Raw genomic sequence first — 24,960 nt, 5'->3', positions numbered from 1 at the left:
TAGTGATGGTAGTGGGAGAGGAGGTATATTGGATGGGTTGAGATTGGTTTCTTGATTGCTCATTAGTCTTGATGGTTAATTATTACATATTGTTACTTCTCAATTTATACTCTCAGCATTTCTATACATCAGCAAATCCTGCTACAAACAGCTTTTTCTGTCACCGCCCTTAGTAATAGCACTGCCCTTACATAGTTGATGTGTAATATACCTTTTTTCAAGATTGTAAATGTACTAACATTTCTTTCTTAAGTTAAAATTTTTGTTCACCTTCATCAAATACAGTTTAGTTGTTTATCTTTTTCTGTGATGTATTAATATAACCTTCAATAATTAAGTCTCAGCACTTTTTTGCTTTTCATATGTAGCAAAGACTGACAGGTTTCATATTTGAATCAGTAACTTTGGGTCTTTTTTCCCATTTTGTAAACTGTCAAGAGTAATTTTCTTGACCATCCTTAAATTATTAGTTGTTATACCCTATCTACTTTGTCACTGCTATCATGAGGAATGTAATGGACATTTTGTTGTATACAGAGACTTTTCCATAATTTTTTAACATAGACTTCTAATAAGTGAGTCAGATTTTTTTCAAAACAATTTTATTTTACCTCCCAACCCCCAAAAAGTTGTGGGTCTTTTGAGGACTGTGAAAAATACCTTCAGCCTACTCTCCAAAGTCAGAGAATTTTTAAAGCTCTGAATAATTAATGGAGTTTTGAGTCTGATCAAAATTTATGAGTAATTTCTAGAAACTAAATATTATGTGAGTAGTAATCAAAGAACTGAGTACTTGCTGCTTTATCTCAAATTTTCTCAGATTAGTAAACTGCGCTAAGTATTCATTAATAAGAAAACTATAAAACATGCAATGATTATATAATTATTAAAATATTTCCTTTTTACCAATTATTTCTAAAATCAAAACTAAAGTTATAAGTAATAGTAAGATAATACCTTCTGGGTGTGTCCTAATGTGGAGATCACTGAAACACCATATGCTCTTTATAGTGCTTCAGTTTAACTTTTCTGTCTTTTTACCTTTATTACTTCTTTTAACATCAGTTATATACGCATTCTTTTAGGTTTTGCAGCTTCATTAATGACTCCTTCGTTAAGCATTGAAAAATTATTCGAGTATATACTCAATGAAATGTGCTGTTCTAGAGTTTGAGGACTCACTGTGAACATGATCCTCACAGATACAACCTGTGGTCGTGAATCTTCTTATATAAAATTAATGAGCAAATATCCTTCCCAAACCTATTATCATATTTGTCAAGCCCATTTGCAAAGGGGTAAAACTAGCTCTTAAACAGTAGATGTTTTCTAACAAGGGAATTAAAAACTTGCCCCAGATTTTAAAGGGTCAATCATGTGAGAAAACTTGTTTCTGTGCAGGTTGAGACTAGAACCCAGATCTCCAACTTCTTGGACACTGTCTTTTCAACTATTTATTCTTCTGTTCTTCAAGTATAACCTTGTTTTGGGGAGGGGTAAACATATCTTTTTTTCAATGCAAATTGAAATTGAGCTATGAGAATAAGTAATGCAACAAACTTAAAAGAGGTAGAAAAATTCTTGCAAAAAAACTTGTCTCTGGAAAAATCAATTACGTTATCAGCCTTAATGTACTGGAAGCTTTGGATCAATTATAGATTTTCGCTACAAATTAAACAGCAGATGTTTGGTTTTGATAATTTTGGAGAAAATTGAACATGGAAAGGAAATGGTGTACAAGCGATCCTTTCTTTACCAAGAACAGATTGCAGTAACAGGTTAGGACTCTGAGTGTCGCTGTTCACCAATCGGGGGAAAAAAGAACCAGGAATTTAATCCGTACCACAGGATTTCTGCATCACAACGCACCAGCTTTGGGGTTTTAGAAAGCGTCTTCGAACTGGACCCCCGAGAGCTCCAGCATCCAACGGTGAAAGTACCTTATCCTAGACCCCAAAGATCCTGGGAATCCCCAAGCCTCCACCAAGGGAACACTCAAGCGCAAGCTATTCCGCCGCGGGGCTGTCATGGCGTCCCGTCCTTTCTGCCCAAACTGCAGCCGGCTAATCTGGATCTGTGTTCTCCTGGGGGCCCTATGGAAAATCCGGGCCGAACAAATCCGCTACTCGGTGCCTGAGGAGCTGGACAAGGGCTCCTTCGTGGGCAACATCGCCAAGGACCTGGGGCTGGAGCCCCAGGAGCTGGCGAAGCGCGGAGTCCGCATCGTCTCCAGAGGTAGGACGCAGCTCTTTGCTCTGAACCCGCGAAGCGGCAGCTTGGTCACTGCGGGCAGGATAGATCGGGAGGAGCTCTGTGACAGATCTCCCAAGTGTGTAGTAAACCTAGAGATTCTCTTAGAAGACAAAGTGAAGATTTTTGGAGTTGAAGTGGAAATAATTGATGTTAATGATAATGCGCCCGACTTTGGGGCAGAGCAAAGGGAAATAAAAGTCGCTGAAAATGAAAACCCTGGGACAAGGTTTCCTCTTCCTGAAGCTTTTGATCCGGATATAGGAATAAACTCCCTACAGGGTTACCAGCTCAGCTCGAATGTCCACTTCTCCCTAGACGTGCAAAGCGGAACTGATGAGATTAAGTATCCTGAGCTGGTACTGGAGCACGCCCTGGACCGTGAGGAAGAGGCGGTTCACCACCTCATTCTGACCGCATTTGACGGAGGCAACCCGGTTTACTCTGGCACTGCCAGGATTCTTGTAACACTTGTGGATACCAACGACAATGCCCCGGTATTCACTCAGCCCGAGTACCACATCAGTGTGCGGGAGAATGTGACGGTGGGCTCCAGGCTACTCACTGTAAAAGCCACTGATCCAGATGAAGGAGCCAATGGAGAAGTCACATATTCTTTCCGGAAAGTAAGAGATAAAATATCCCAGCTCTTCCAGTTGAATTCTCTGACTGGGGACATAACGATATTGGGAGGTTTGGATTATGAGGACTCTGGATTCTATGATATAGATGTAGAAGCCCACGATGGACCTGGTCTCCGAGCCAGAAGTAAGGTACTGGTGACAATTCTGGATGTAAATGACAACGCTCCAGAAGTCACAGTTACATCTCTCACCAGCTCTATCCAAGAAACTTCTTCCCCAGGCACAGTAATTGCACTTTTCAATGTGCATGACAGTGATTCAGGAGAGAATGGCCTTGTCACGTGTTCCATTCTGGATAACCTGCCATTCACACTTGAAAAAACCTATGGAAATTATTATCGGTTGTTGACACACAGGGCTCTGGATAGGGAAGAGGTATCAGAATATAACATCACTGTAACTGCCACTGACCACGGAACTCCGCCATTGTCTACAGAAACATACATCTCACTGAACGTGGCAGACGTCAATGACAATCCACCTGCCTTCCCTCATGCTTCCTACATGGCCTACATTCCAGAAAACAACCCCAGGGGAGCCTCCATCTTCTCTGTGACCGCCCATGACCCTGACAGTAACCAGAACTCAAGGGTCACTTACTCTCTGGCTGAAGACACACTGCAGGGGTCGCCTCTCTCCACCTACGTCTCTATAAACAAGGACACTGGAGTCCTGTATGCTTTGCAGTCCTTTGACTATGAGCAAGTTAGAGACCTGCAGCTACTGGTGACTGCTAGTGACAGCGGGGACCCACCACTCAGCACCAATGTGTCTGTGAGCATATTTGTGCTGGACCAGAATGACAATTCACCCGAAATCCTATACCCCACCCTCCCCACTGATGGTTCTATGGGTGTGGAGCTGGCACCCCGCTCTGCAGAGCCTGGCTACCTGGTCACCAAGGTAGTGGCAGTGGACAGAGACTCGGGACAGAACGCCTGGCTGTCCTACCGCCTGCTCAAGGCCAGTGACCCAGGGCTTTTCGCGGTGGGGCTGCACACGGGCGAGGTGCGCACAGCGCGGGCCCTGCTGGACAGAGACGCGCTCAAGCAGAGCCTGGTGGTGGCCGTCCAGGACCACGGCCAGCCCCCTCTCTCTGCCACCGTCACGCTCACTGTGGCTGTGGCTGACAGCATCCCAGACATCCTGACTGACCTAGGCAGCCTGAAGCCCTCAGTGGATCCTGACGACTCAGGCCTCACACTCTACCTGGTGGTGGCGGTGGCCGCGGTGTCCTGCGTCTTCCTTGCCTTTGTCATCGTGCTACTGGCGCTCAGACTGCGGCGCTGGCACATGTCGCATCTGCTCCAGGCTTCGGGCAGCGGGTTGGCTGGCGTGCCGGCGTCTCAGTTTGTGGGCGTGGAAGGGGTGCGGGCTTTCCTGCAGACCTATTCACACGAGGTCTCGCTCACCGCGGACTCTCGGAGGAGTCACGTGATCTTCCCGCAGCCGAACTACGCGGACACGCTCATCAGCCAGGAGAGCTGTGAGAAAAGCGAGCCTCTCCTGATATCTCAGGATTTACTGGAAACAAAAGGTGAATCCAGTCTTAATCAGGTGAGTCAAATCTTGCCACACTGAAACGTAGGGAGAGAACTCCATAAATGTCTCCAATTATATTTCATATATGTGTGTGTGTGTGTGTGTGTGTGCATATATAGATCAATAAAACACTTCTTTTTTAGTATTCTGTTGCTTTAAAGTGGAAAGACAGATGATCCTTCAGTAACGATCCGTAACAGTTACTATACCTAAAAGTTGTTATTTATCCTTTGTAATCTTCATTTGGTTACAGTGTCAGTAGCAATTTATTAATTTTATACGTATAACATCTCACATCTTTAAAGCCATTATTCTTTAGACATTACTGAAAGGATAGACTAGAATTATGAATAGGAAGCAATTGTGTAAACTCATATTAACATATTATCTTGTATGAGGCTATTGTTTCATCTCTATTGAGTATTTTTAAATTTCCTCTTTTTACACCCTATTGTGTTTTGCTTGAAATTTGCTTTTCTTTCCTTTGAGACAGGTGTTTTCCATTATGCTTAAACAATAACAATTTATAAATATTGGAAAATATATTTAAATTTTGGATATAACTTTCACACGGATAGTTTCTCAATTGGATTGGTACATTTCACATGTTGTGTTGTACAGTTTGTGACATGCAGTGACTATGATTTCTTTGGTGCAGGTGATTGTCAAAAATATTACTCATTTAAGTTCACTCATATTTAATAGATTGCAGAAGTGATTTTAATAACTTCTAAATTACCTATTATGGTATCACTGTGAGACCCTTTTTGATTTCTAAGGAAAGCTTAATTGGACTATGCCTCAATTAAGCTTAAGAAGAACAGTTTGAGTTTCTAAATGCTTTTGTCTTCATGGGAAATTGTGGTGCAATCCATAGAGTAAAAGAAGAATGTGTATGATACATGTAACTGGCATGGGGATCAGAAAAAGAAAATACTGATAATAAATGTATATTGAGAAGCAAATTGTATGTGAGGAGAGATCATTTAAAATAGTGAAGCTTAAAAATATAATTTGGAAATATCAATTGTCCTGAGACTATGACAGACATATTTGGATTCTTGCATTAAAAATGCATTTCTAGAATCAGAGTGATACATCTTTTTTTCGGTGCCTAGGAGGTTGGTAGATAATTTATAACTAGTATATCATGAGAAATACATTGTTGTTTGAGTGGACATTGGGTTTCTTTTAGAAAATAATATTTCTGGTTAAATTGTTGCACAATTATATGATGGGATAGTACATAACTATAAGAAATTAAAAATAGAAAACCTCTTTATGTACTACTGTCAGAAAGTTATCTTCAAGACATAATGAGTGAAAGAAGCAAGATGTAGAACATGGAATATTGTTTATTTCCTTTTGTGTCTCCCTATAAAGGGAGAACATTTATAAAATTCTGCTGAATGATACAAAACATACTAATGGAGTGACACACTAAAAACATAACACTGATTTCTCCTGAGAGAAATGTGTTGTTGAAAGCAGAGAGGGAGAGCATGGAAAACATGACATGTGTAACTTTTGAGTCTGGAACTTTATGAATGTATGCCTATTTAAAAACAAATACTCCTTATAAGTTAAAAAAAAAAAAGAGAAAAAAATCGTTTTTTGCAACACCTTTAGAACACATTAGTGCAGTTTCTGGGAAAAACCTCTGGGCGTCGCTGTAGGTCAAAAGAAGGGAGAGAAGATAATCAGAGACGCATTTGGGAGCCTCTAAGAGAGTGACTTCCTGCTCAAACCAACCACACAGAGGAGGCCAGTACTGGTTTGGATACAAGAAACAAAAGCAGGAAAAAGTGACCTTACCCCGGATTTTGCCACCCTGGAGGGCTTATTTCTCCTCCCAATCAAGAAGCAGAGCAGCAGTGGAGGGAGACGGGATGAGGCTGAGCGCTGAGACGAGCGGCCGGATGCGGTGGCGGCAGGTACTGTTACCGTTCCTGCTGTCTTTATTCAGCGGGGCTCTCCCAGAACAAATTCGCTACTCAATTCCCGAGGAACTGGCCAAAAACTCGGTTGTAGGAAATCTTGCTAAAGATGTAGGGCTCAGTGTCCCAGACTTGTCGGCCCGGAAGCTGCGGATTAGCGCGGAGAAGGAATATTTCGTTGTGAAACCTGAAAGCGGTGAATTACTTGTGAGTAACAGAATAGACCGAGAAGAGATTTGTGGGAAGAAGGCTTTGTGCGTTCTGGATTTCGATACTGTCGCCGAAAACCCACTGAATATTTTCCATGTAACAGTAATAGTAGAGGATATAAATGACAATACTCCGCTATTCAAACAGAGTAAGATTGATTTAAAAATTGTTGAAACCACTAAGCCAGGTAAAACATTTCCACTAGACCCGGCACTAGATTCGGATGCTGGTCCTAATTCACTGCAAAGATATTACCTTAATGACAATGAGTACTTTGATCTCACAGAGAAACAGACTCCAGACGGAGGTAAATATCCTGAGCTGATTCTGAAACATTCTCTGGACAGAGAAGAGCAGAATTTTCATCAACTGCTACTGACAGCTGTAGACGGTGGGGACCCACCCCAGAGTGGCACCACCCAGATCCAAATCCAAGTCACAGATGCCAATGATAACCCCCCGGTGTTCAGCCAGGACGTGTACAGAGTCAGCCTGCAAGAGGGTGTGCCACCTGGCTTCTTAGTACTTCGAGTGACAGCCACCGATCAGGACGAAGGAGTCAACGCGGAGATCACCTACTCCTTTCATAACGTGGATGAACAAGTGAAACAGCTTTTTAACTTAAATCAAAGAACAGGAGAAATCACGTCAAACGATGATTTTGATTTTGAAATTGCTAATAGTTACACTCTCCGTATAGAAGCGAAAGATCCTGGAGATCTAGCAGCCCACTGCAGTGTCCAAGTCGAAATTCTTGATGAGAATGATTGTGCACCTGAAGTGATTGTGACTTCAGTATTTACTCCCCTACCAGAGGATTCACCACCAGGAACACTGATCGCCTTGATAAAAACTAAAGATAGAGACTCTGGAGAAAATGGGGAAGTTGACTGCCAAATTTGGGGAAAGGCCGAGTTTATATTGAAATCTTACTTGAAGAACTATTACAAGCTAACGACTGACAGGACCTTGGACCGAGAGGAGATCTCAGAATACAATATCACAGTAATGGCCACCGACAGAGGCAAGCCGCCCCTCTCCTCTAGTATAACCATCACCCTGCACATCGCAGATGTCAACGACAACGCTCCGGTTTTCCACCAGGCCTCCTACGTGGTCCACGTGCCAGAAAACAACCCGCCTGGAGCTTCCATCGCGCATGTTAGCGCCTCCGACCCTGACCTAGGGCCCAACGGCCACGTCTCCTACTCCATCGTGGCCAGCGACCTGCAGCCGCGCGCGCTGTCGTCCTACGTGTCCGTGAACCCGCAGAGCGGAGTGGTGTTCGCGCAGCGCGCCTTCGACCACGAGCAGCTGCGCGCCTTCGAGCTGACGCTGCAGGCCCGCGACCACGGCTTGCCCGCGCTCAGCTCCAACGTGAGCCTGCGCGTGCTGGTGGGCGACCGCAACGACAACGCGCCCAGGGTGCTGTACCCGGCGCTGGGGCCCGACGGCTCGGCGCTCTTCGACACGGTGCCCCGCGCCGCGCAGCCCGGCTACCTGGTCACCAAGGTGGTGGCGGTGGACGCAGACTCTGGACACAACGCCTGGCTGTCCTACCACGTGCTGCAGGCCAGCGAGCCCGGACTGTTCAGCGTGGGGCTGCGCACGGGCGAGGTGCGCACGGCGAGGGCCTTGGGCGACAGGGACGCGGCCCGCCAGCGCCTGCTGGTCGCTGTGCGCGATGGGGGACAGCCGCCCCTTTCCGCCACCGCCACGCTGCTCCTGGTTTTCGCCGACAGCCTGCAGGAGGCGCTGCCGGACCTCAGTGACCGGCCCGCGCCGTCTGACCCCCAGGCTGAGCTGCAGTTTTACCTGGTGGTGGCCTTGGCCTTGATCTCGGTGCTCTTCCTCCTGGCTGTGATTCTGGCGGTCGCCCTGCACCTGCGACGCTCCTCCAGCCCTGCTGCTTGGGGCTGCTTTAAGCCTGGTCTCTGTGTCAAGTCTGCACCTGGGGTTCTCCCACACTACAGTGAGGGAACGTTGCCCTATTCCTACAATCTGTGCGTTGCCTCTCAATCAGCTAAGACGGAATTTAATTTTCTCAATATCACCCCAGAAGTAGTTCCCCCTCAGGATCTCCTCTGCGAAGATACCTCTTGGGTACCAAGTACTAATCATGGAGATGCTGGAGTCCCATTTGCCTCGGATACTGTTTTAAAGGTGAGTTTTAATTCAGTTCACTTATTTTGCGGTTTCAGTGTTTCTTAACAAACCACCTGAGTGGAGTAGAAGTCTTCAATTCATATTTCATTGTTTTGTAGGTAGAATTTAAGGTTCTTTTGCCTAAATATCTTAGTCTTATTTAAGCAAATCTTTGACATAGGTTACCCATCTTATGGGTGGGATTTATTTATCCGTGTGGGTGCTCAGTTGCTCAGTTGTGTCTAACTCTTTACGATCCTATGGATGTAGACGCCATGTTCTTCTGTCCTTGGGATTATCCTGAAATACTGGAGTAGGTTACAGTTTCCTTCTCCAGGAGATCTTCCGGACCCTGGGATCGGATTCACAGGTCTTGCATCTCCTACATTGGCAGGGAGATTCTTTACCACTGAGCCACCTGGGAAGCCCCTTATTTACCCATAGTTACAAACCTTTCTACATAAGATACTTCATTTTCTTCCTCATCTTTACGTTCATTCCCTCTGAAAGTTTATAACTGTTGAGACCTTAAGCTATTTGTTTCTCCTTCAGAGTCTTTATATTAGTTTTATTCATTTTAGCTATGCTTCCTCTTAGAATTATAGTACTTAAGAGTAAAGAGATCTCCCAGTCTCACTAGTTTGGGAAACTGAGAACCAAAGAAAGAAGAATTTTACTCAATGATATGGCCAGTCAACAGCAGAGCATAGGTAGAACTGATATGAACACCAGCACTCTAAGTGTCTTTACAAGCTAAATGTCTTGGGATCCCAGATCTATTTTAAAAGGTCATGCAAAGTTTGAGGTATGCAGTGTCTGCTAATAAGAATGTGTTTAATAAACGGGAGAAATGTTTTCTCTGTCATGTACAGTAACAAATTGCTTTTGAAAAATCATACATTGAGAAAATTTTTGTGACCTTTTCTCACACTGTTTACTTAAAACTTCATTTTTATAATTTTCTAGATATAAATGTAAAATACTTTTATTTTCTTCATTTTCCTGTGAGATGTCTTTAAGTAAAAATTGCTTCTCTCACTTAATGGACTCTCTGAAATTGCCTTTCTTTTTAGTAATGACATATTTCTTTTTTGCTACCATATAAAGATGATAACATTAAATATCTGTCTTAATAGAAAGGCCACTTACTGCCTGCTCAATGATAAGTATCTGGACTTGTTTTTCTGTTTGAGTGATGAACTAAATCCTTTTCAGCCATGGTCACTATACTGATATTCCCCAGGTGTCTGTAACTGTAAAACATCTAACTCCAATTTAGACATAGTAATTAGAAAATATAAATAATGCATAGTTAATTCAACTCAAACTCTCAGTGTGATATAGTGTAGCTGCCATGTACTTAGTGTGAAAATCTTGAAACTTTCTCAAAGACGTCAGAAGTAACAAAAAGCAAAAAAACCTAAAAACCCTTTATTTCCTCTGCATATGACAACTAATACAATTTGCATAATACTGTGGGCCTTTTTTCAAAGGTCTATTGAGAGCTAGGATTGTTTTCTTGGTGTTCTTATGTACAAATGGGCATATTTTCATAAACATATCCTAATTAAAAATGAGATCTTAAAGCCTACAAAAACTTCTGATGTCCTAATTAGATGGGCTCAATATAAGTAAGTGAATAAAGGGCATCGGCTCAATGGCACATTAAAGAAAACTTTCTAAAGAAGTAAAAAAAAAAAGAGGGAGTGGATATATGTATACTTATGGCTGATTCATGTTGTATTTAGAAACTAACACAACATTGTAAAACAATTATCCTCCAAATAAAAATTTTTTAAATAGTAAAAGTGCCAATTCTCAGGCCTGACTCCAGACTGACTGAATCAGCAGTTCTGGGGCACCAGCATTTCCTTTGTAACAAGCTCTCGAGTGACTCTCCAGGTGACTCTCTCACAGGCAGAAGGGGGGAGAACCAGTTCTGCCTGATCTCCAAGCCACCCCTTACCCCAGACCAAAATCTATGTCTGGTCCCTCTCCAATCTATATGATGTGCATGGCTCATCAGAGTTTCTGCCATAAACCAAATAAGAAGAAGCCTGCCCCATTTGAACCATGGGAACACCCTCTAATCACTTAATTCTCTCCTCAAAGAATGAATGAATAAGAATTTTTTAAAAAGTAAGAATCAGTAATTATATTAATCTCAGAATTAATCTTGCAGAAGTCTTTTGTTATTTCAGAATTGAATCTTATTTTGATATAAACAATGTCATGTAATCTATTAAGGATGCAGAAAATTATTAGAAATAAAATATAATTAAACATTTTTGGCATGAAAACAGAATTGCTGTAGTAACTAGTTAGAACTCTGAGTGTCGCTGTTCACCAAGTGGGAAAGAAGCTGCCGCTGATGCGATCAGACTCTGCTCCTTCCGCACAAAACACCCGCGGATCAGAGAAGCTCCTGGGAAAAGTCGCCCTCCCGCACCCCTCTTCTCATAAAGGAATTGTTCCTTTTGGCTTCAGAGAAATAAGAAAACAGCAGGCTGGAACCAGGACTAAGAGAAAACTGGTCTGAGAGAGGCAATGGCGGATCCACTGAGGGGTTGGGGCTGCAGTGAGCCGTTCCTGCTCTTCACGCTCCTGGGGACGCTGTGGGAAGCTGGGGCCGGGCACATCCGCTACTCGGTACCAGAGGAGCTGGACAAAGGCTCCTTCGTGGGTAACATCGCCAAGGATCTCGGGCTGGAGCCCCGGGAGCTGGCGGAGCGCGGAGTCCGCATCGTCTCCAGAGGTAGGACGCAGCTCTTTGCTCTGAACCCGCGAAGCGGCAGCTTAGTCACTGCAGACAGGATAGACCGGGAGGAGCTCTGCGCTCAGAGCGCGCGGTGTCTGGTGAGTTTTAACATCTTGGTTGAGAATAAAATGAAAATGTATGGGGTAGAAGTAGAAATAACCGATATTAATGATAACTTCCCGCGTTTCCGGGATGAGGAAGTAAAAGTAAAAGTCAATGAAAATGCGGCGGTGGGAACACCATTAGTACTTCCCTTCGCTCGAGATGCGGATGTGGGTGTGAACTCCCTCCAGAGGTATCAGCTCAGCTCCAATATACACTTCTCTTTGGATGAGAAAAGCGGAAGAGATGGACAGAGATATCCAGAGCTGGTACTGGAACAGCCCTTGGATCGCGAGAAAGTAGCTGTTCACGATCTCCTACTCACAGCTTTAGATGGCGGAGACCCGATACTCTCTGGTACCACGCACATCCACGTAATGGTCCTCGATGCAAACGATAATGCTCCCCTGTTCACCCAATCGGAGTACAGAGTGAGTGTTCCAGAGAACATAGCTGTTGGCACTCGGTTGCTCACACTAACTGCTACGGATCCAGATGAGGGAATAAATGGGAAATTGACATACTCTTTTCGCAATGAAGAAGACAAAATTTCAGAGACTTTCCAACTTGATTCCAACTTGGGTGAAATCTCAACTGTGCAACCACTGGATTATGAAGAATCCAGATTCTATGACATGGAAGTGGTAGCTCAGGATGGAGGTGCTCTTCTTGCCAGCGCTAAAGTACTAATCACAGTACAGGACGTGAATGACAATGCGCCTGAAGTACTCCTTACCTCTCTGTCCAGTACCGTCTCTGAAGACTGTCTTCCGGGAACCATAATTGCGCTGTTTAGCGTACATGATGGTGATTCTGGAGAGAATGGCGAGATTGTGTGTTCTATTCCCAGGAACTTGCCCTTTAAACTGGAAAAGTCAGTTGATAATTATTATCACTTATTGACAACTAGAGCCCTGGACAGAGAAGAGATCTCAGATTACAACATCACAGTAACTGTCACTGACTGTGGAAATCCACCACTGTCTACAGAAAACCACATCTTCCTGAAAGTGGCAGACATCAACGACAACCCTCCCATTTTCCCTCACACCTCATACTACACCTACATCCCAGAAAACAACCCCAGAGGCATCTCGATCTTCTCTGTAAATGCCCACGATCCCGACAGCGGCAACAACGCCCAGGTCACTTATGCTTTGGCTGAGGACAAATTTCAGGGAACGCCTCTGTCATCCTATGTGTCCATCAACTCTGACACGGGAGCCTTGTATGCACTGAGGTCTTTTGACTACGAGCAGGTTAGAGAACTGCAACTGTGGGTGACAGCCAGTGACAATGGAGACCCTCCACTCAGCAGCAATGTGTCCCTGAGCCTGTTCATCCTGGACCAGAACGACAATGCCCCTGAAATCTTGTATCCTGCCCTCCCCGTCGATGGCTCCACGGGTGTGGAGCTGGCACCCCGCTCTGCAGAGCCTGGCTACCTGGTCACCAAGGTGGTGGCAGTGGACAGAGACTCAGGACAGAACGCCTGGCTGTCCTACCGCCTGCTCAAGGCCAGCGAGCCAGGACTCTTCACAGTGGGGCTGCACACGGGCGAGTTGCGCACAGCGCGGGCGCTGCTGGACAGAGATGCGATCAAGCAGAGCCTGGTGGTGGTGGTCCAGGATCACGGCCAGCCTCCTCTTTCTGCCACAGTCACGCTCACGGTGGCTGTGGCTGACAGCATCCCAGATGTGCTGGCCGACTTGGGCAGCCTCGAACCCTCCACTGACCCTGACGACTCAGGTCTCACTTTGTACCTGGTGGTGGCTGTGGCCTCGGTCTCCTGCGTCTTCTTCGCCTTTGTCATCGCACTGCTGACTCTCAGACTGCGGCGCTGGTACACGTCGCGTGCCCTGCAGGCTTCTGGCATCGGGTTGGCAGGCTTGCCCGCCTCTCACTTTGTGGGCGTGGATGGGGTGCGGGCTTTCCTGCAGACCTATTCGCAAGAGGTCTCGCTCACCGCGGACTCTCAGGGGAGTCACGTGATCTTCCCACAGCCCAACTACGCAGACACGCTCATCAGCCAGGAGAGCTGTGAGAAAAGCGAGCCTCTCCTGATACCTGATAAGATAAACGCAAAGGAAAGAGAGCTAGAAGTTCTTCAGGTGAGTTTTCTTTTTCAGTAGGGATGCTTGGAGCGTTTTCATTTGTTTTCGTCATTTTTCTCCCACATTCAAAATCGCCTAATTATGTAGTGAATCATTATTTATTTGCTTTATTTACTGATGAACTTGATTTAATTTAATAATTGATGTTTTCTCCACTTGTTTTCTAATTATATTTTGAGTTTAATGTTTCTTTCTAGAATATGTGGGTTTTTTAGAAACTCTAGCTGATCTCCAGATGCTTGAGTGAAGCAAGGATTATTTTTTTAAAGTGGCTATACGTAATCATTTTATCCAAAGACTTTCTTATCCCAGAACTGATTGTTAATAGTTGTTTGATTAGTCCAAATTGTTAGATGTAATGTTCTCTTTTGAATATTTGCCTAAACACCATAGTACATATGTTTGGAAAAAGTATTTCACAGCATTGGTATTTTAGTACCTGCAATTTAGTAATAATAATAATTTGCATAAATCAGTGGAATAATATAGAAAACATGATGAATATCAGAAAGACAGATTAAATTTATAGTGATGATAATATCTGTGGCATGCTAAAATCTGGAAAGCTTGGGTTAAATTATGTAATAATTGGACATGTGTATTTGTTGAGAGAAGAATTCAATAAGATGGAGCCTTTGAATTGTGGTTTAGAATAAATTCTGTGATGCTTCTTAAAATCTCCAAATAATTAGATACAGTCATTAAATACAAATATGCCATACACTTGGCATCTTCTGGTTACACACAACCCCTCCACTTTGCAGGATCAATATGGACATAAATGTTTGCATTTCTGCAAGTGCAGGTACAGTTCCGCTTTATTACAAGAGTTTAAGATCTGTATTTGGAAAGTCAATTAATGGAATAAAATTCAAATGATGAAATAAAATAAGACAGTACAAGAGAAATTAAAGATAAAATCCTCTGTCTTTGTTTTATCCTCCTCCCTCCCTAATGTGCAGCGTATATCTGCATTATAGGCTAACCAGAGCTCCTCAGAGATGGGAATGCCTGCCTGACTGTAAAAATCAATATTTTTTTCTTCTGATGCTATCTGTGTAACTTCTTAAAAGAATAGTGCTCTTTCCCAGCTCTGTAGGGGGTCACAGTGACTTTCTGCTTGCTTTGTACTGCTTACCTGGACCATGGATCCCTGGTGAACTTTAGACAAAATATCAGTACATTATTTTTATATATGATCCTTTGTCTCAAAAAATGTATATTACTGTAACTTCAACTTCTAACAGGTGGAGCAGTTCTCAGAACTTCCTGAGAAGCTGCTTCCTTGGTTATAATCCTCAGTTTGGTTTGAATAAAATTCCCTTTTTTTTTCTTCCTAACTTAATAGTTAATTAAATCTTCACTGACACAACTTTAAAAAGACTTGGAATTTAAAAAATTATTTCTCAGGGATGTACTCATCTTAAACTATGAGATTTTTCTGATGAAATACCACTTATTGGTCTGTGTGTCTCAAATTTCATGAATATGTCTTATATAATGGAAGAATTGTGTGCTCTACTCATTTTTGCATATGGTTTGCTGGAGATTATTTTTAGATCCTTTTTAAAAAAAGATTTTTCAATCTTTTAAATTCTGTACTTTCAAAAACTTGAACATCAGCTGCAAATTATGAATAAATAGGGAAAATGGGAATAAAACATTATTAACAGACCCATAGGTTACATTACTTAATAATATGAAAGGGTTATCATGCATTTGGGAATGTGGGACCGCTTGATTTTTCTTTTTTAATATTTATAAGAAGGGAATCTAATTATATATGGGTAATTTTGACCTCACTGCATACAGTGTGCAGACTCACTGAATAGTGAATTCATCCAAAGGGTAGCAAGAGAATCTCTGTGATAGGTACAGATGTCATTCACTCATGCATGAAAACTCACTTTCCATTATTTTCGAAGTAAAAGAATACTGTATAGATTTGGGTATATGCTCTAGGTTCTTTTTCATGCAATGGGAAAAAATATTTTCTATATCTCTATAAACTACAATAGCCTTTACATAATAAAATGTTTGATCTACACACTGTGAGTGTATATACTATGTATACTCTATACTCTTAAATATTTGAATCTTCAGTTTCATATGTGTTGTGAAAAAAACTTCCCTGTACTAACTGAAGTGTTCATACAGTGGTAAAAAAAAAAAAGAAAGAAAGGGGGGGCACTTGCTCAGTCATATTTTGAAGCAAAGTCTTGTTATTTTATGTTCGTATAGAGATACCAGTGAATTTCTGTTTAGAATCCTGGACAAATGAGCTTTTCCACTGTAAGATGAGTTCTACATTGTTATACATCTTCAAGCTTTATAATGATAATGTATTATGTGGTTAAAAAACTATCTCTGAATTAATATTCTAAGATACCTATCAGAAACATGGAAATTGGAGTGTTTATTGATATGGAAGAGTGTCTATAACAAAGAATTGAGATAATCAGATAGTTAAAAGGTGACCAAGAAAAAGTGGACTACCTAGATCACTTTCTCTGGAATATATCTTTATGAGGATTCATACTTAACTTCCAAAATCCAAATAATTCGCCATTGCTGAGCTACATAAGAAGAAACAGTACAATTAAAGACAATGGTAACATAGTGTGGAAAAAAATAAGCTTAGTGAAATAGTTTTAAAATCATGGTCATTTAATAAAAATAGACTTGGAAACTAAAGAAAAGAGAGTTTCTTGCTTCTTACCATACTTCTGTTTTATAAGGACAACCAATCTCCTTGCTATCCATCAATTATTTGGAGATTATAACATCTATCTTTATAATGGGATAAAACTAAAAGCTGTGAGATTTATAACTTTTATAAGTTAGAAGGAAAGAAAGAGCGAAATAACAACAGACAGCAAGGTATTTCACGAATTTTCATATTATACTTTCTGCCACCACTTTCATTTGTGTCACTTTCCAGATATTGTTTTATTTGGTCCTCAATTTTACTAAGGCACACAGGAAAGATGTTTTTATGGCCTCTGTGTGAAATGGAAACTAAAAGCACGATGATGCCAATAAACATCTTCAGCAAGATACCGCTGGCTTTGAGGAATAAAAATCACCTGATTTGGAGGCATAAAGTTCAAGTTCGAAGAAATTATAGCGAGAAAGAAGATACAGTAAATACTTGAAATGCTAAAATCCTTATAGCATGGGACAAATGAGTATCTATATCAGGACACAATGGACCTGTCTTCTAGCCTGCTCTGTATTTGGAGCTGATTTAGTAATCACTAACGCAGTTCTGCAGCCGAGTCGCGGGGTGCCGCTGTTGCCTAGTGCTGTTTTTAATAAAAAGTATCGGCTCCTCGTGACGCAAAGGAATCGCCTGTGGACCGCGAAATCGCGAGATCTGTGCACTTTCAGCTTTTCTGCGGCGGAAATATCTGTGCGAGAATCGGTCTGTCAAGACCTGTCCAAGAGTCTCTCCTGCTCAGAAATCCTTGGGATAATTTAGCGGTCACAGCTCTTCTGAATCAGAAAGGCAAAGGCGCGGAGGTTGGGATGGGAAACCGCTTGGGACCGAAGCTCCAGGCTGGGCGGAGGCGAATGCTGTTTCTCTTCCTGCTGTCTTTGTTCAGCCCGGCGTTTTCAGAGCAAATCCGCTACACTATTCCAGAGGAGCTGGCCAGGGGCTCGCTGGTGGGGAACCTCGCCAAGGATCTGGGGCTTGGCTTGCGAGATTTGCCTACTCGGAACCTGCGGGTTAGTGCAGAGAAGAAATTCTTCACAGTGAACACCGATAACGGAGACTTACTTGTGAGCGACCGTATAGACCGAGAGCAGGTTTGTGGCAGGAAATCAATGTGTGTTCTGGAATTCGAAATGGTCGCTGAAAAGCCTTTGAACTTTTTTCATATAACCGTGGAGATTCAGGATGTCAACGACAACCCACCGACCTTTAGCCAAAATGTCACTGAGCTGGAAATCAGTGAACTGACCCCAACTGGAGCCGCCTTTGCCCTGGAATCTGCACAAGATTCAGATGTAGGTGTCAATTCCCTGCACCAGTACTACCTCAGCCCTGACCCCCATTTCTCTTTGATCCAGAAGGAGAACCCAGACGGCAGTAGATACCCGGAACTGGTAGTGAAGGCTCCCCTGGACAGAGAAGAGCAGTCCTGCCACCACCTGGTCCTCATGGCTGTGGATGGGGGTGAGCCAGCCAGAAGCTGCACTACCCAGATCAGGGTAGTCGTGGCAGACGCAAATGATAACCCCCCAGTGTTCACCCAGGACGTGTACAGGGTCAGTGTTCTAGAGAACCTACCCCTGGGTTCCTCTGTGCTAAGAGTGATGGCCACTGACTTGGATGAGGGCATCAATGCTAGGATCGCCTACACTTTTATTAACGTTGACAAGGCAGTAAGACAACTGTTCAAGCTGGACAGTAAAACAGGGGAACTCACCACCGTTGGAGGACTGGACTTTGAAGAGAGAGAGAGCTACACAATTGGGGTGGAAGCAAAGGATGGTGGACATCACACTGCCCACTGCAAAATACAAATAGATATTTTGGATGAAAATGACAATGTTCCTGAGATAACCCTGGATTCTGAATCTAAATATATAAAAGAAAACACTGAGCTTGGGACTGTTGTTGCTTTGATCAAAACACATGACCTAGATTCTGGATTTAATGGGGAAGTCTTATGCCAAATAAAAGGAAATTTCCCATTTAAAATAGTTCAAGATACAAAAAACACGTACAAGCTGGTGACTGAAAGAGTCCTAGATCGAGAGAAGACTCCAGAATACAATGTCACTATCACAGCTACGGACAAAGGCAAGCCGCCCCTTTCCTCTAAAAGAAGTGTCACCTTGAAAGTCGCCGACGTCAACGACAACCCTCCGGTTTTCCACCAGGCCTCCTACATGGTCCACGTGCCAGAAAACAACCCACCTGGCACTTCCATCGCCCAAGTTAACGCTTCGGATTCCGATTTGGGGCCCAACGGCCAGGTCTCCTACTCCATCGTGGCCAGCGACCTGCAGCCGCGCGCGCTGTCGTCATACGTGTCCGTGAACCCGCAGAGCGGAGTGGTGTTCGCGCAGCGCGCCTTCGACCACGAGCAGCTGCGCGCCTTCGAGCTGACGCTGCAGGCCCGCGACCACGGCTCGCCCGCGCTCAGCTCCAACGTGAGCCTGCGCGTGCTGGTGGGCGACCGCAACGACAACGCGCCCAGGGTGCTGTACCCGGCGCTGGGGCCCGACGGCTCGGCGCTCTTCGACACGGTGCCCCGCGCCGCGCAGCCCGGCTACCTGGTCACTAAGGTGGTGGCGGTGGACGCAGACTCTGGACACAACGCCTGGCTGTCCTACCACGTGCTGCAGGCCAGCGAGCCTGGGCTGTTCAGCGTGGGGCTGCGCACGGGCGAGGTGCGCACGGCGAGGGCCTTGGGCGACAGGGACGCGGCCCGCCAGCGCCTGCTGGTCGCTGTGCGCGATGGGGGACAGCCGCCCCTCTCGGCCACCGCCACGCTGCTCCTGATTTTCGCCGACAGCCTGCAGGAGGCGCTGCCGGACCTCAGTGACCGCCCGGCACCCCCTGACCCCCAGGCTGAGCTGCAGTTTTACCTGGTGGTGGCCTTGGCCTTGATCTCGGTGCTCTTCCTCCTCGCGGTGATTCTGGCGGTCGCCCTAAGTTTGCGACGCTCCTCCAACCCTGCCACCTGGAGTTGCTTTCAAACTAGTTTTTGCTCCAAAACTGGACCTGGAGTCCTCCCCAACTATGGGGAAGGGACTTTACCTTATTCCTACAATCTGTGTGCTGCCACACATTCCTCAAAGACTGAGTTTAAATTTCTCAATATAAAGCCTGAAAATGCTCCACCACAAGACCTTCTATGTAATGAAGCCTTTTGTCTTGAAAGTAACAGTAAAGACAATCTCCAAGTGACTTCTAATTCAGTCAATTTGCAACAGGTGAGTTACTTCAAAACCTTTTCCTCCCATAAATATCATTAGGTTTCAAGTTAAAAAGTATGCAGGCTAACTTTAGCAGTTTTTGGTGTTTTATTGATTCTTCTGGGCATAAAATGGGGATGAGAGGGTGTTTTAGAAATTCTTTGATCACTTATCTGTGTTGCAATAGTTCTTTCATAGAATGTCACTTAGTAATACTCCTGAAATTTCTATTAATTCTAAAACTGTCTGTCCAGAAACATTTTTAATATGCTAGTATCTTACATTCTCACTGTAAGATGTTATTTACATCTATCTAGACAATTAAGTGGTTTACATAAATTCAGTGTAGTCAGTCCTAAACACTATGTGTTATACATAATATAAATATAAGAATACTTTTTCACGGTAGCCTATATATTTTCACTTTTATTTTGCATTTTCTTTAAAGTATACACAAATATTGGCTAAATAGTGCAGTTCTTAATCTATGTTAATAAAAATAGATAATAACATCTAAAAATGACAACTCCTGTAACGTAGTGGTGGATTGGTTCTAAACATGTTCGTGGTTGTTGGTGCCCTTATTGAAAATTAGACAAATATAAACGATGGTGGAGTGTGGAGTTCAAAATTTACAGAAAAGTGTAAAAGTATTTGTGTTCTCCAAGATCCTAAGAGATGTCACAAAAATAAGCATCGTTCCAAGGAACATTTAAATTTTCAGAATACGATATTTTATTCTTCCAAATGCTTTTCATTCTCGGGGAGAGAAATATTGAGTGTCATCTATGCAGATTTAGCAGAAATAAGGCCCTATGTATTGATGGTTTCTGCAGAACGGTGCAGTATTAAGTTAGGACTCTAAGCGTCGCTGTTCACTAACCCGGGTAAGGAAAGCAGTGAGAACTCGAGTTATAGCCTCAAAGCACAAAGCAGATTATACAGGAAAAGCTCTGCCGCTGCGCAGAAAGTCTTCCCTAAATCGATTCGCATCTGATCGCTGCTTGTTTACTGGCCTTGACCGCCAATTCTGAGACGCTCTAAACTGATGCGAACGTGTTCCCCTTGCTCATAATCCCAGGGAAGTCCAGAACGAGCCAGTAATGGCGGTTCTGCAAAGCCCCTGGCATTATAGCGGGTTGATCCTGCTCTTCATACTCCTGGGGACGCTGCGGGAGGCCAGGGCCGGGCAGATCCATTACTCCATTCCTGAGGAGCTGGACAAAGGCTCCTTCGTGGGCAACATTGCCAGAGATCTCGGGCTGGAGCCCCAGGAGCTGGCGGAGCGCGGAGTCCGCATCGTCTCCAGAGGTAGGATGCAGCTCTTTGCTCTGAGCTTGCGAAGCGGCAGCTTGGTCACCGCGGGCAGGATAGACCGGGAGGAGCTCTGCGCTCAGAGGGCTCGGTGTCTGGTGAATTTTAACATCCTTGTTGAGGATAAATTGAATCTTTTTCCCGTGGAAGTGGAAATAGTGGACATTAATGACAATGCACCCCGATTCTTAAGGGAAGAATTGGAAGTAAAAATTATCGAAAACGCAGCCTTATCCTCTCGATTTCCACTAATGGAGGTCTATGACCCGGATGTGGGAGTGAACTCTCTCCAGGGCTTCAAGCTCAGCGAGAACAGTCACTTCTCCGTGGAAATGCCGGGTAAAGCTGATGGGCCCAAATACCCAGAGCTGGTGCTGGAGCGCGCGCTGGACCGGGAGGAACAGGCCATTCACCGCCTGGTCCTTACTGCCACGGATGGCGGTGACCCTGCCCGCTCCAGTGTGGCTCGAATCCTGGTAACTGTCCTAGATGCAAATGACAACGCTCCAGTCTTTACTCAGCCTGTGTATCGTGTGAATGTCCCTGAAAATCTACCAGTAGGTACACCAGTGTTGTCGGTAAATGCCACGGACCAGGATGAAGGCGCCCACGCGGAAGTAACATATTCTGTAGTGAGGATAACAGAAAAAATCTCAAAGACTTTCTGCCTGAATGTTTTGACTGGAGAGATATCAACTTCTGCAGTTCTAGACTATGAAGACACCAGCTTTTATGAGCTGGATATTGAAGCCCGGGATCGCCCAGGTCTACAAGACAGAGCCAAAGTCTTAATTACTATCTTGGATGTGAATGACAATGTACCAGAAGTGGCAGTTACATCTGGAAGCAGATCAGTTGCTGAAAGTACACCACCAGGCACAGTGATCATTCTTTTTCAAGTATATGATCGAGACTCTGGACTGAATGGGCTGGTAACATGTTCTATCTCAAGAAGTTTGCCATTTGAACTGGAAAAATCAGTAGACAATTATTATCGACTAGTGACGAGTACAGTTCTAGATAGAGAACAGGTATCCACATACAACATCACTGTGACAGCCACCGACAAAGGAATGCCACCTCTGTCTACAGAAATGCTCATCTCTCTAAATGTGGCAGACATCAATGATAACCCACCTGCTTTTCCCCATACCTCCTACTCTGTCTACATTCCTGAGAACAATCCCAGAGGTGCCTCCATTTTCTCAGTAACTGCACATGATCCTGACAGTCGTGAGAATGCCCAGGTTACCTATTCCTTAGCTGAAGACACCATCCAGGGGGTACCTCTGTCCTCCTACATCTCCATCAACTCTGACACTGGCATCCTGTATGCATTGCATTCCTTTGACTATGAACAGTTCCGTGACCTGCAGTTGAGAGTGATTGCAAGTGACAGTGGGGACCCACCACTCAGCAGCAATGTGTCTCTGAGCATATTTGTGCTGGACCAGAATGACAATACACCTGAGATTCTGTACCCCATCCTCCCTACTGATGGCTCTACTGGTGTGGAGCTGGCACCCCGCTCTGCAGAGCCAGGCTACCTGGTCACCAAGGTGGTGGCAGTGGACAGAGACTCAGGCCAGAATGCCTGGCTGTCCTACCGCCTGCTCAAGGCCAGTGAGCCAGGGCTCTTTGTGGTGGGACTGCACACGGGCGAGGTGCGCACAGCGCGGGCCCTGCTGGACAGAGACGCGCTCAAGCAGAGCTTGGTGGTGGCCGTCCAGGATCATGGGCAGCCTCCTCTCTCGGCCACCGTCACACTCACAGTGGCTGTGGCCGACAGCATCCCAGATGTCCTGGCGGACCTGGGCCGCCCGGAGGTCCCGCACGACTCTGACGCTTCAGGCCTCACGCTGTACCTGGTGGTGGCTGTGGCTGCGGTGTCCTGCGTCTTCCTCGCCTTTGTCATCGTGCTACTGGCGCTCAGATTGCGGCATTGGCACCTGTCGCGCCTGCTCCAGACTTCGGGCAGCGGGTTGGCTGGCGTGCCCGCCTCTCACTTTGTGGGCGTGGATGGGGTGCGGGCTTTCCTGCAGACCTATTCGCACGAGGTCTCGCTCACCGCGGACTCTCGGGGGAGTCATGTGATCTTCCCGCAGCCCAATTACGCAGACACGCTCATCAGCCAGGAGAGCTGTGGGAAAAGCGAGCCTCTCTTGATTCCGGAAGATTTTTGTAAAGAGCAAGACTCCGCTGTTCAGGTGAGGTTATTTGTTTTTATTGTTCTTATTTGAGCAGTAAAAGTTAAAATTCTCTGGGTTCAGTGCCTGATACTCTTAGTCTTTTGCAGTGAATTATATAGTTTTGAGAAGATTTTTCTTTTGTATCAGTAGAGGTCTATTAAATCTTAGTTTTCTCAAATTTCACCCCCAAAACCTTAATAAAGTATGTCCTGAATTTCCTTTAACTTTTCTCCTCTTGGCAAGCTCTTTGTGCCATGGGTTGCTTTCCTCTTGCTTCTTATTGTTTTTCTATTATGTGGCACATCTGAGATTCTTTGTTTTATAATGTGGAAAAACCCAGAATTATGGTATCTGATAAGGAAGATCTTTTTTCTTCCCAGTGTTAAGTAAAGCAAGTATTTTCTAAAATGATGGAATCTATGAGAGATATTTTCCCTCTTAACTAATTAGGAATCAAAAATGGTTTTATAATAAATAAGAGTAATTGATGTATGAAAACCTGAATAATATTCCTAGAACTATCTGTTATTCTTTTCAGGACAATCGCAATGTCTATAGCCTTCAAGTTAAAATTTAAGTTAAAAAGACTTGTCTTATCTACCTCACATAAACTCTGGGAAAAGAAAATAATTTTATTAAAAAACATTCAAACTATAAAGTAGTACAGTGAGCAAGTATTTGTTTATATCACCATTATTATAATTTTGGATTGTTAACAAATAAGTATAAGTACCTGATGCTGTATGCCTACTACAATGATTTTTTTTGCAGTCTGCGTGTTTAATAGTATTTAAGAATGAATGTAAATTGTTAGATCCACTTACAAGGTATATCTCTATAAATAGAGGACTAGTGAATGAGAGTGAAGGATTAATAGTATTCAAATAAGAATTTAAATGATTTAGCGCATATAAAATAAAGCTTTTGTTACATGGGAACTCTATTCAAATATTTAAGGCAGGAAGAGTTGTCATTTAAAAGAACGATTACTCAATTCATCATAGTGCAAAGGTGTGAATAAAACTATGACATGATGAGTAGAAAGCAGCAAAGTTCTGAGTTGTTAAACAGAAAATGAATTGCCTTAGGAGCTAGAAGATTCTGTTACTGGTGCTTTGCAAAAATAAGTTGATGGTCCTGAGATTAATGGAATACAGGAGATAATATAATTTGATGAGTTGTTGGACTTCAAGGTAGCCAAGCTCTTTTCCAATCCTGAGTTTAGGGTTCTATTATTTCATAATACAGTGGATTTGCCACTTGTGCATCTCAATTTGGTATGCACATGTAAAACAGACAGTTCAGAAAATGCCTTGAAAATGAATGAGAACTTCATTTGTAACCTGAAATTGTCAGTATTCATAAAGAAAGATAATACTGAGTTGTTATCTTTAGGTTAACTGCTAAGGATTATTAACGCATGGTTTTCTAAATCAGTGTTTACTTTCAGCAATTGTTATAAAATTATTTATTTCAAGGTTTCAAGTGTATATGACTAACCTAAAGATCACAGTCATACACATTTCAAATATAATTTTTTGGACAACATTTGTGACATGATACTTTAGTGGTTTAATCAGAATTTAATGGTAAATGATTTTAAAGACGACAATCCTGGGTATTGGTCATGGGAGTCAGATAGGCTTTTATAGAAATATTAAGATTTGTTTCATGTACTCTGAGAATGTGTTATTTTAGTATACTACCAACTCTGGATGATTAAGCTAATCTTATACATCCATTGTTAAAAAGCAAAGCTCACCAATGGTCTCATGGCTGGTAGACTGGTTTATTTTCTTATCTGCTGAGTAACTGAGATAGGAG

At 43.7% G+C, this 24,960-nt stretch overlaps 1 protein-coding gene across 7 annotated transcripts in view; it reads left to right on the top strand.

Moving 5' to 3' along the window:
* Positions 1 to 24,960, top strand: part of LOC102191519 (protocadherin gamma-C4) — a 171,637-nt gene that overhangs the window by 12,750 nt on the left and 133,927 nt on the right. Inside the window, exon 1 of one of the 7 annotated variants that reach the window (XM_018050235.1) lies at positions 1,486 to 4,451. The exons of 3 other annotated variants lie outside the window; for them this stretch is intronic. In XM_018050235.1, coding sequence (XP_017905724.1) covers positions 2,028 to 4,451 — 2,424 coding nt within the window. In that variant the 5' untranslated portion in view covers positions 1,486 to 2,027. Of the gene's footprint in view, positions 1 to 1,485; positions 4,452 to 11,125; positions 13,700 to 16,983; positions 19,652 to 20,580; positions 23,155 to 24,960 lie in introns of those variants that run through there. 3 more of the 7 variants (XM_018050234.1, XM_018050237.1, XM_013965635.2) reach the window with 3 other exon arrangements.

Source organism: Capra hircus, chromosome 7, assembly GCF_001704415.2.
Source record: "Capra hircus breed San Clemente chromosome 7, ASM170441v1, whole genome shotgun sequence".
NCBI lineage: Eukaryota > Metazoa > Chordata > Mammalia > Artiodactyla > Bovidae > Capra > Capra hircus.
This window is presented reverse-complemented; position numbering and strand designations above follow the sequence as displayed.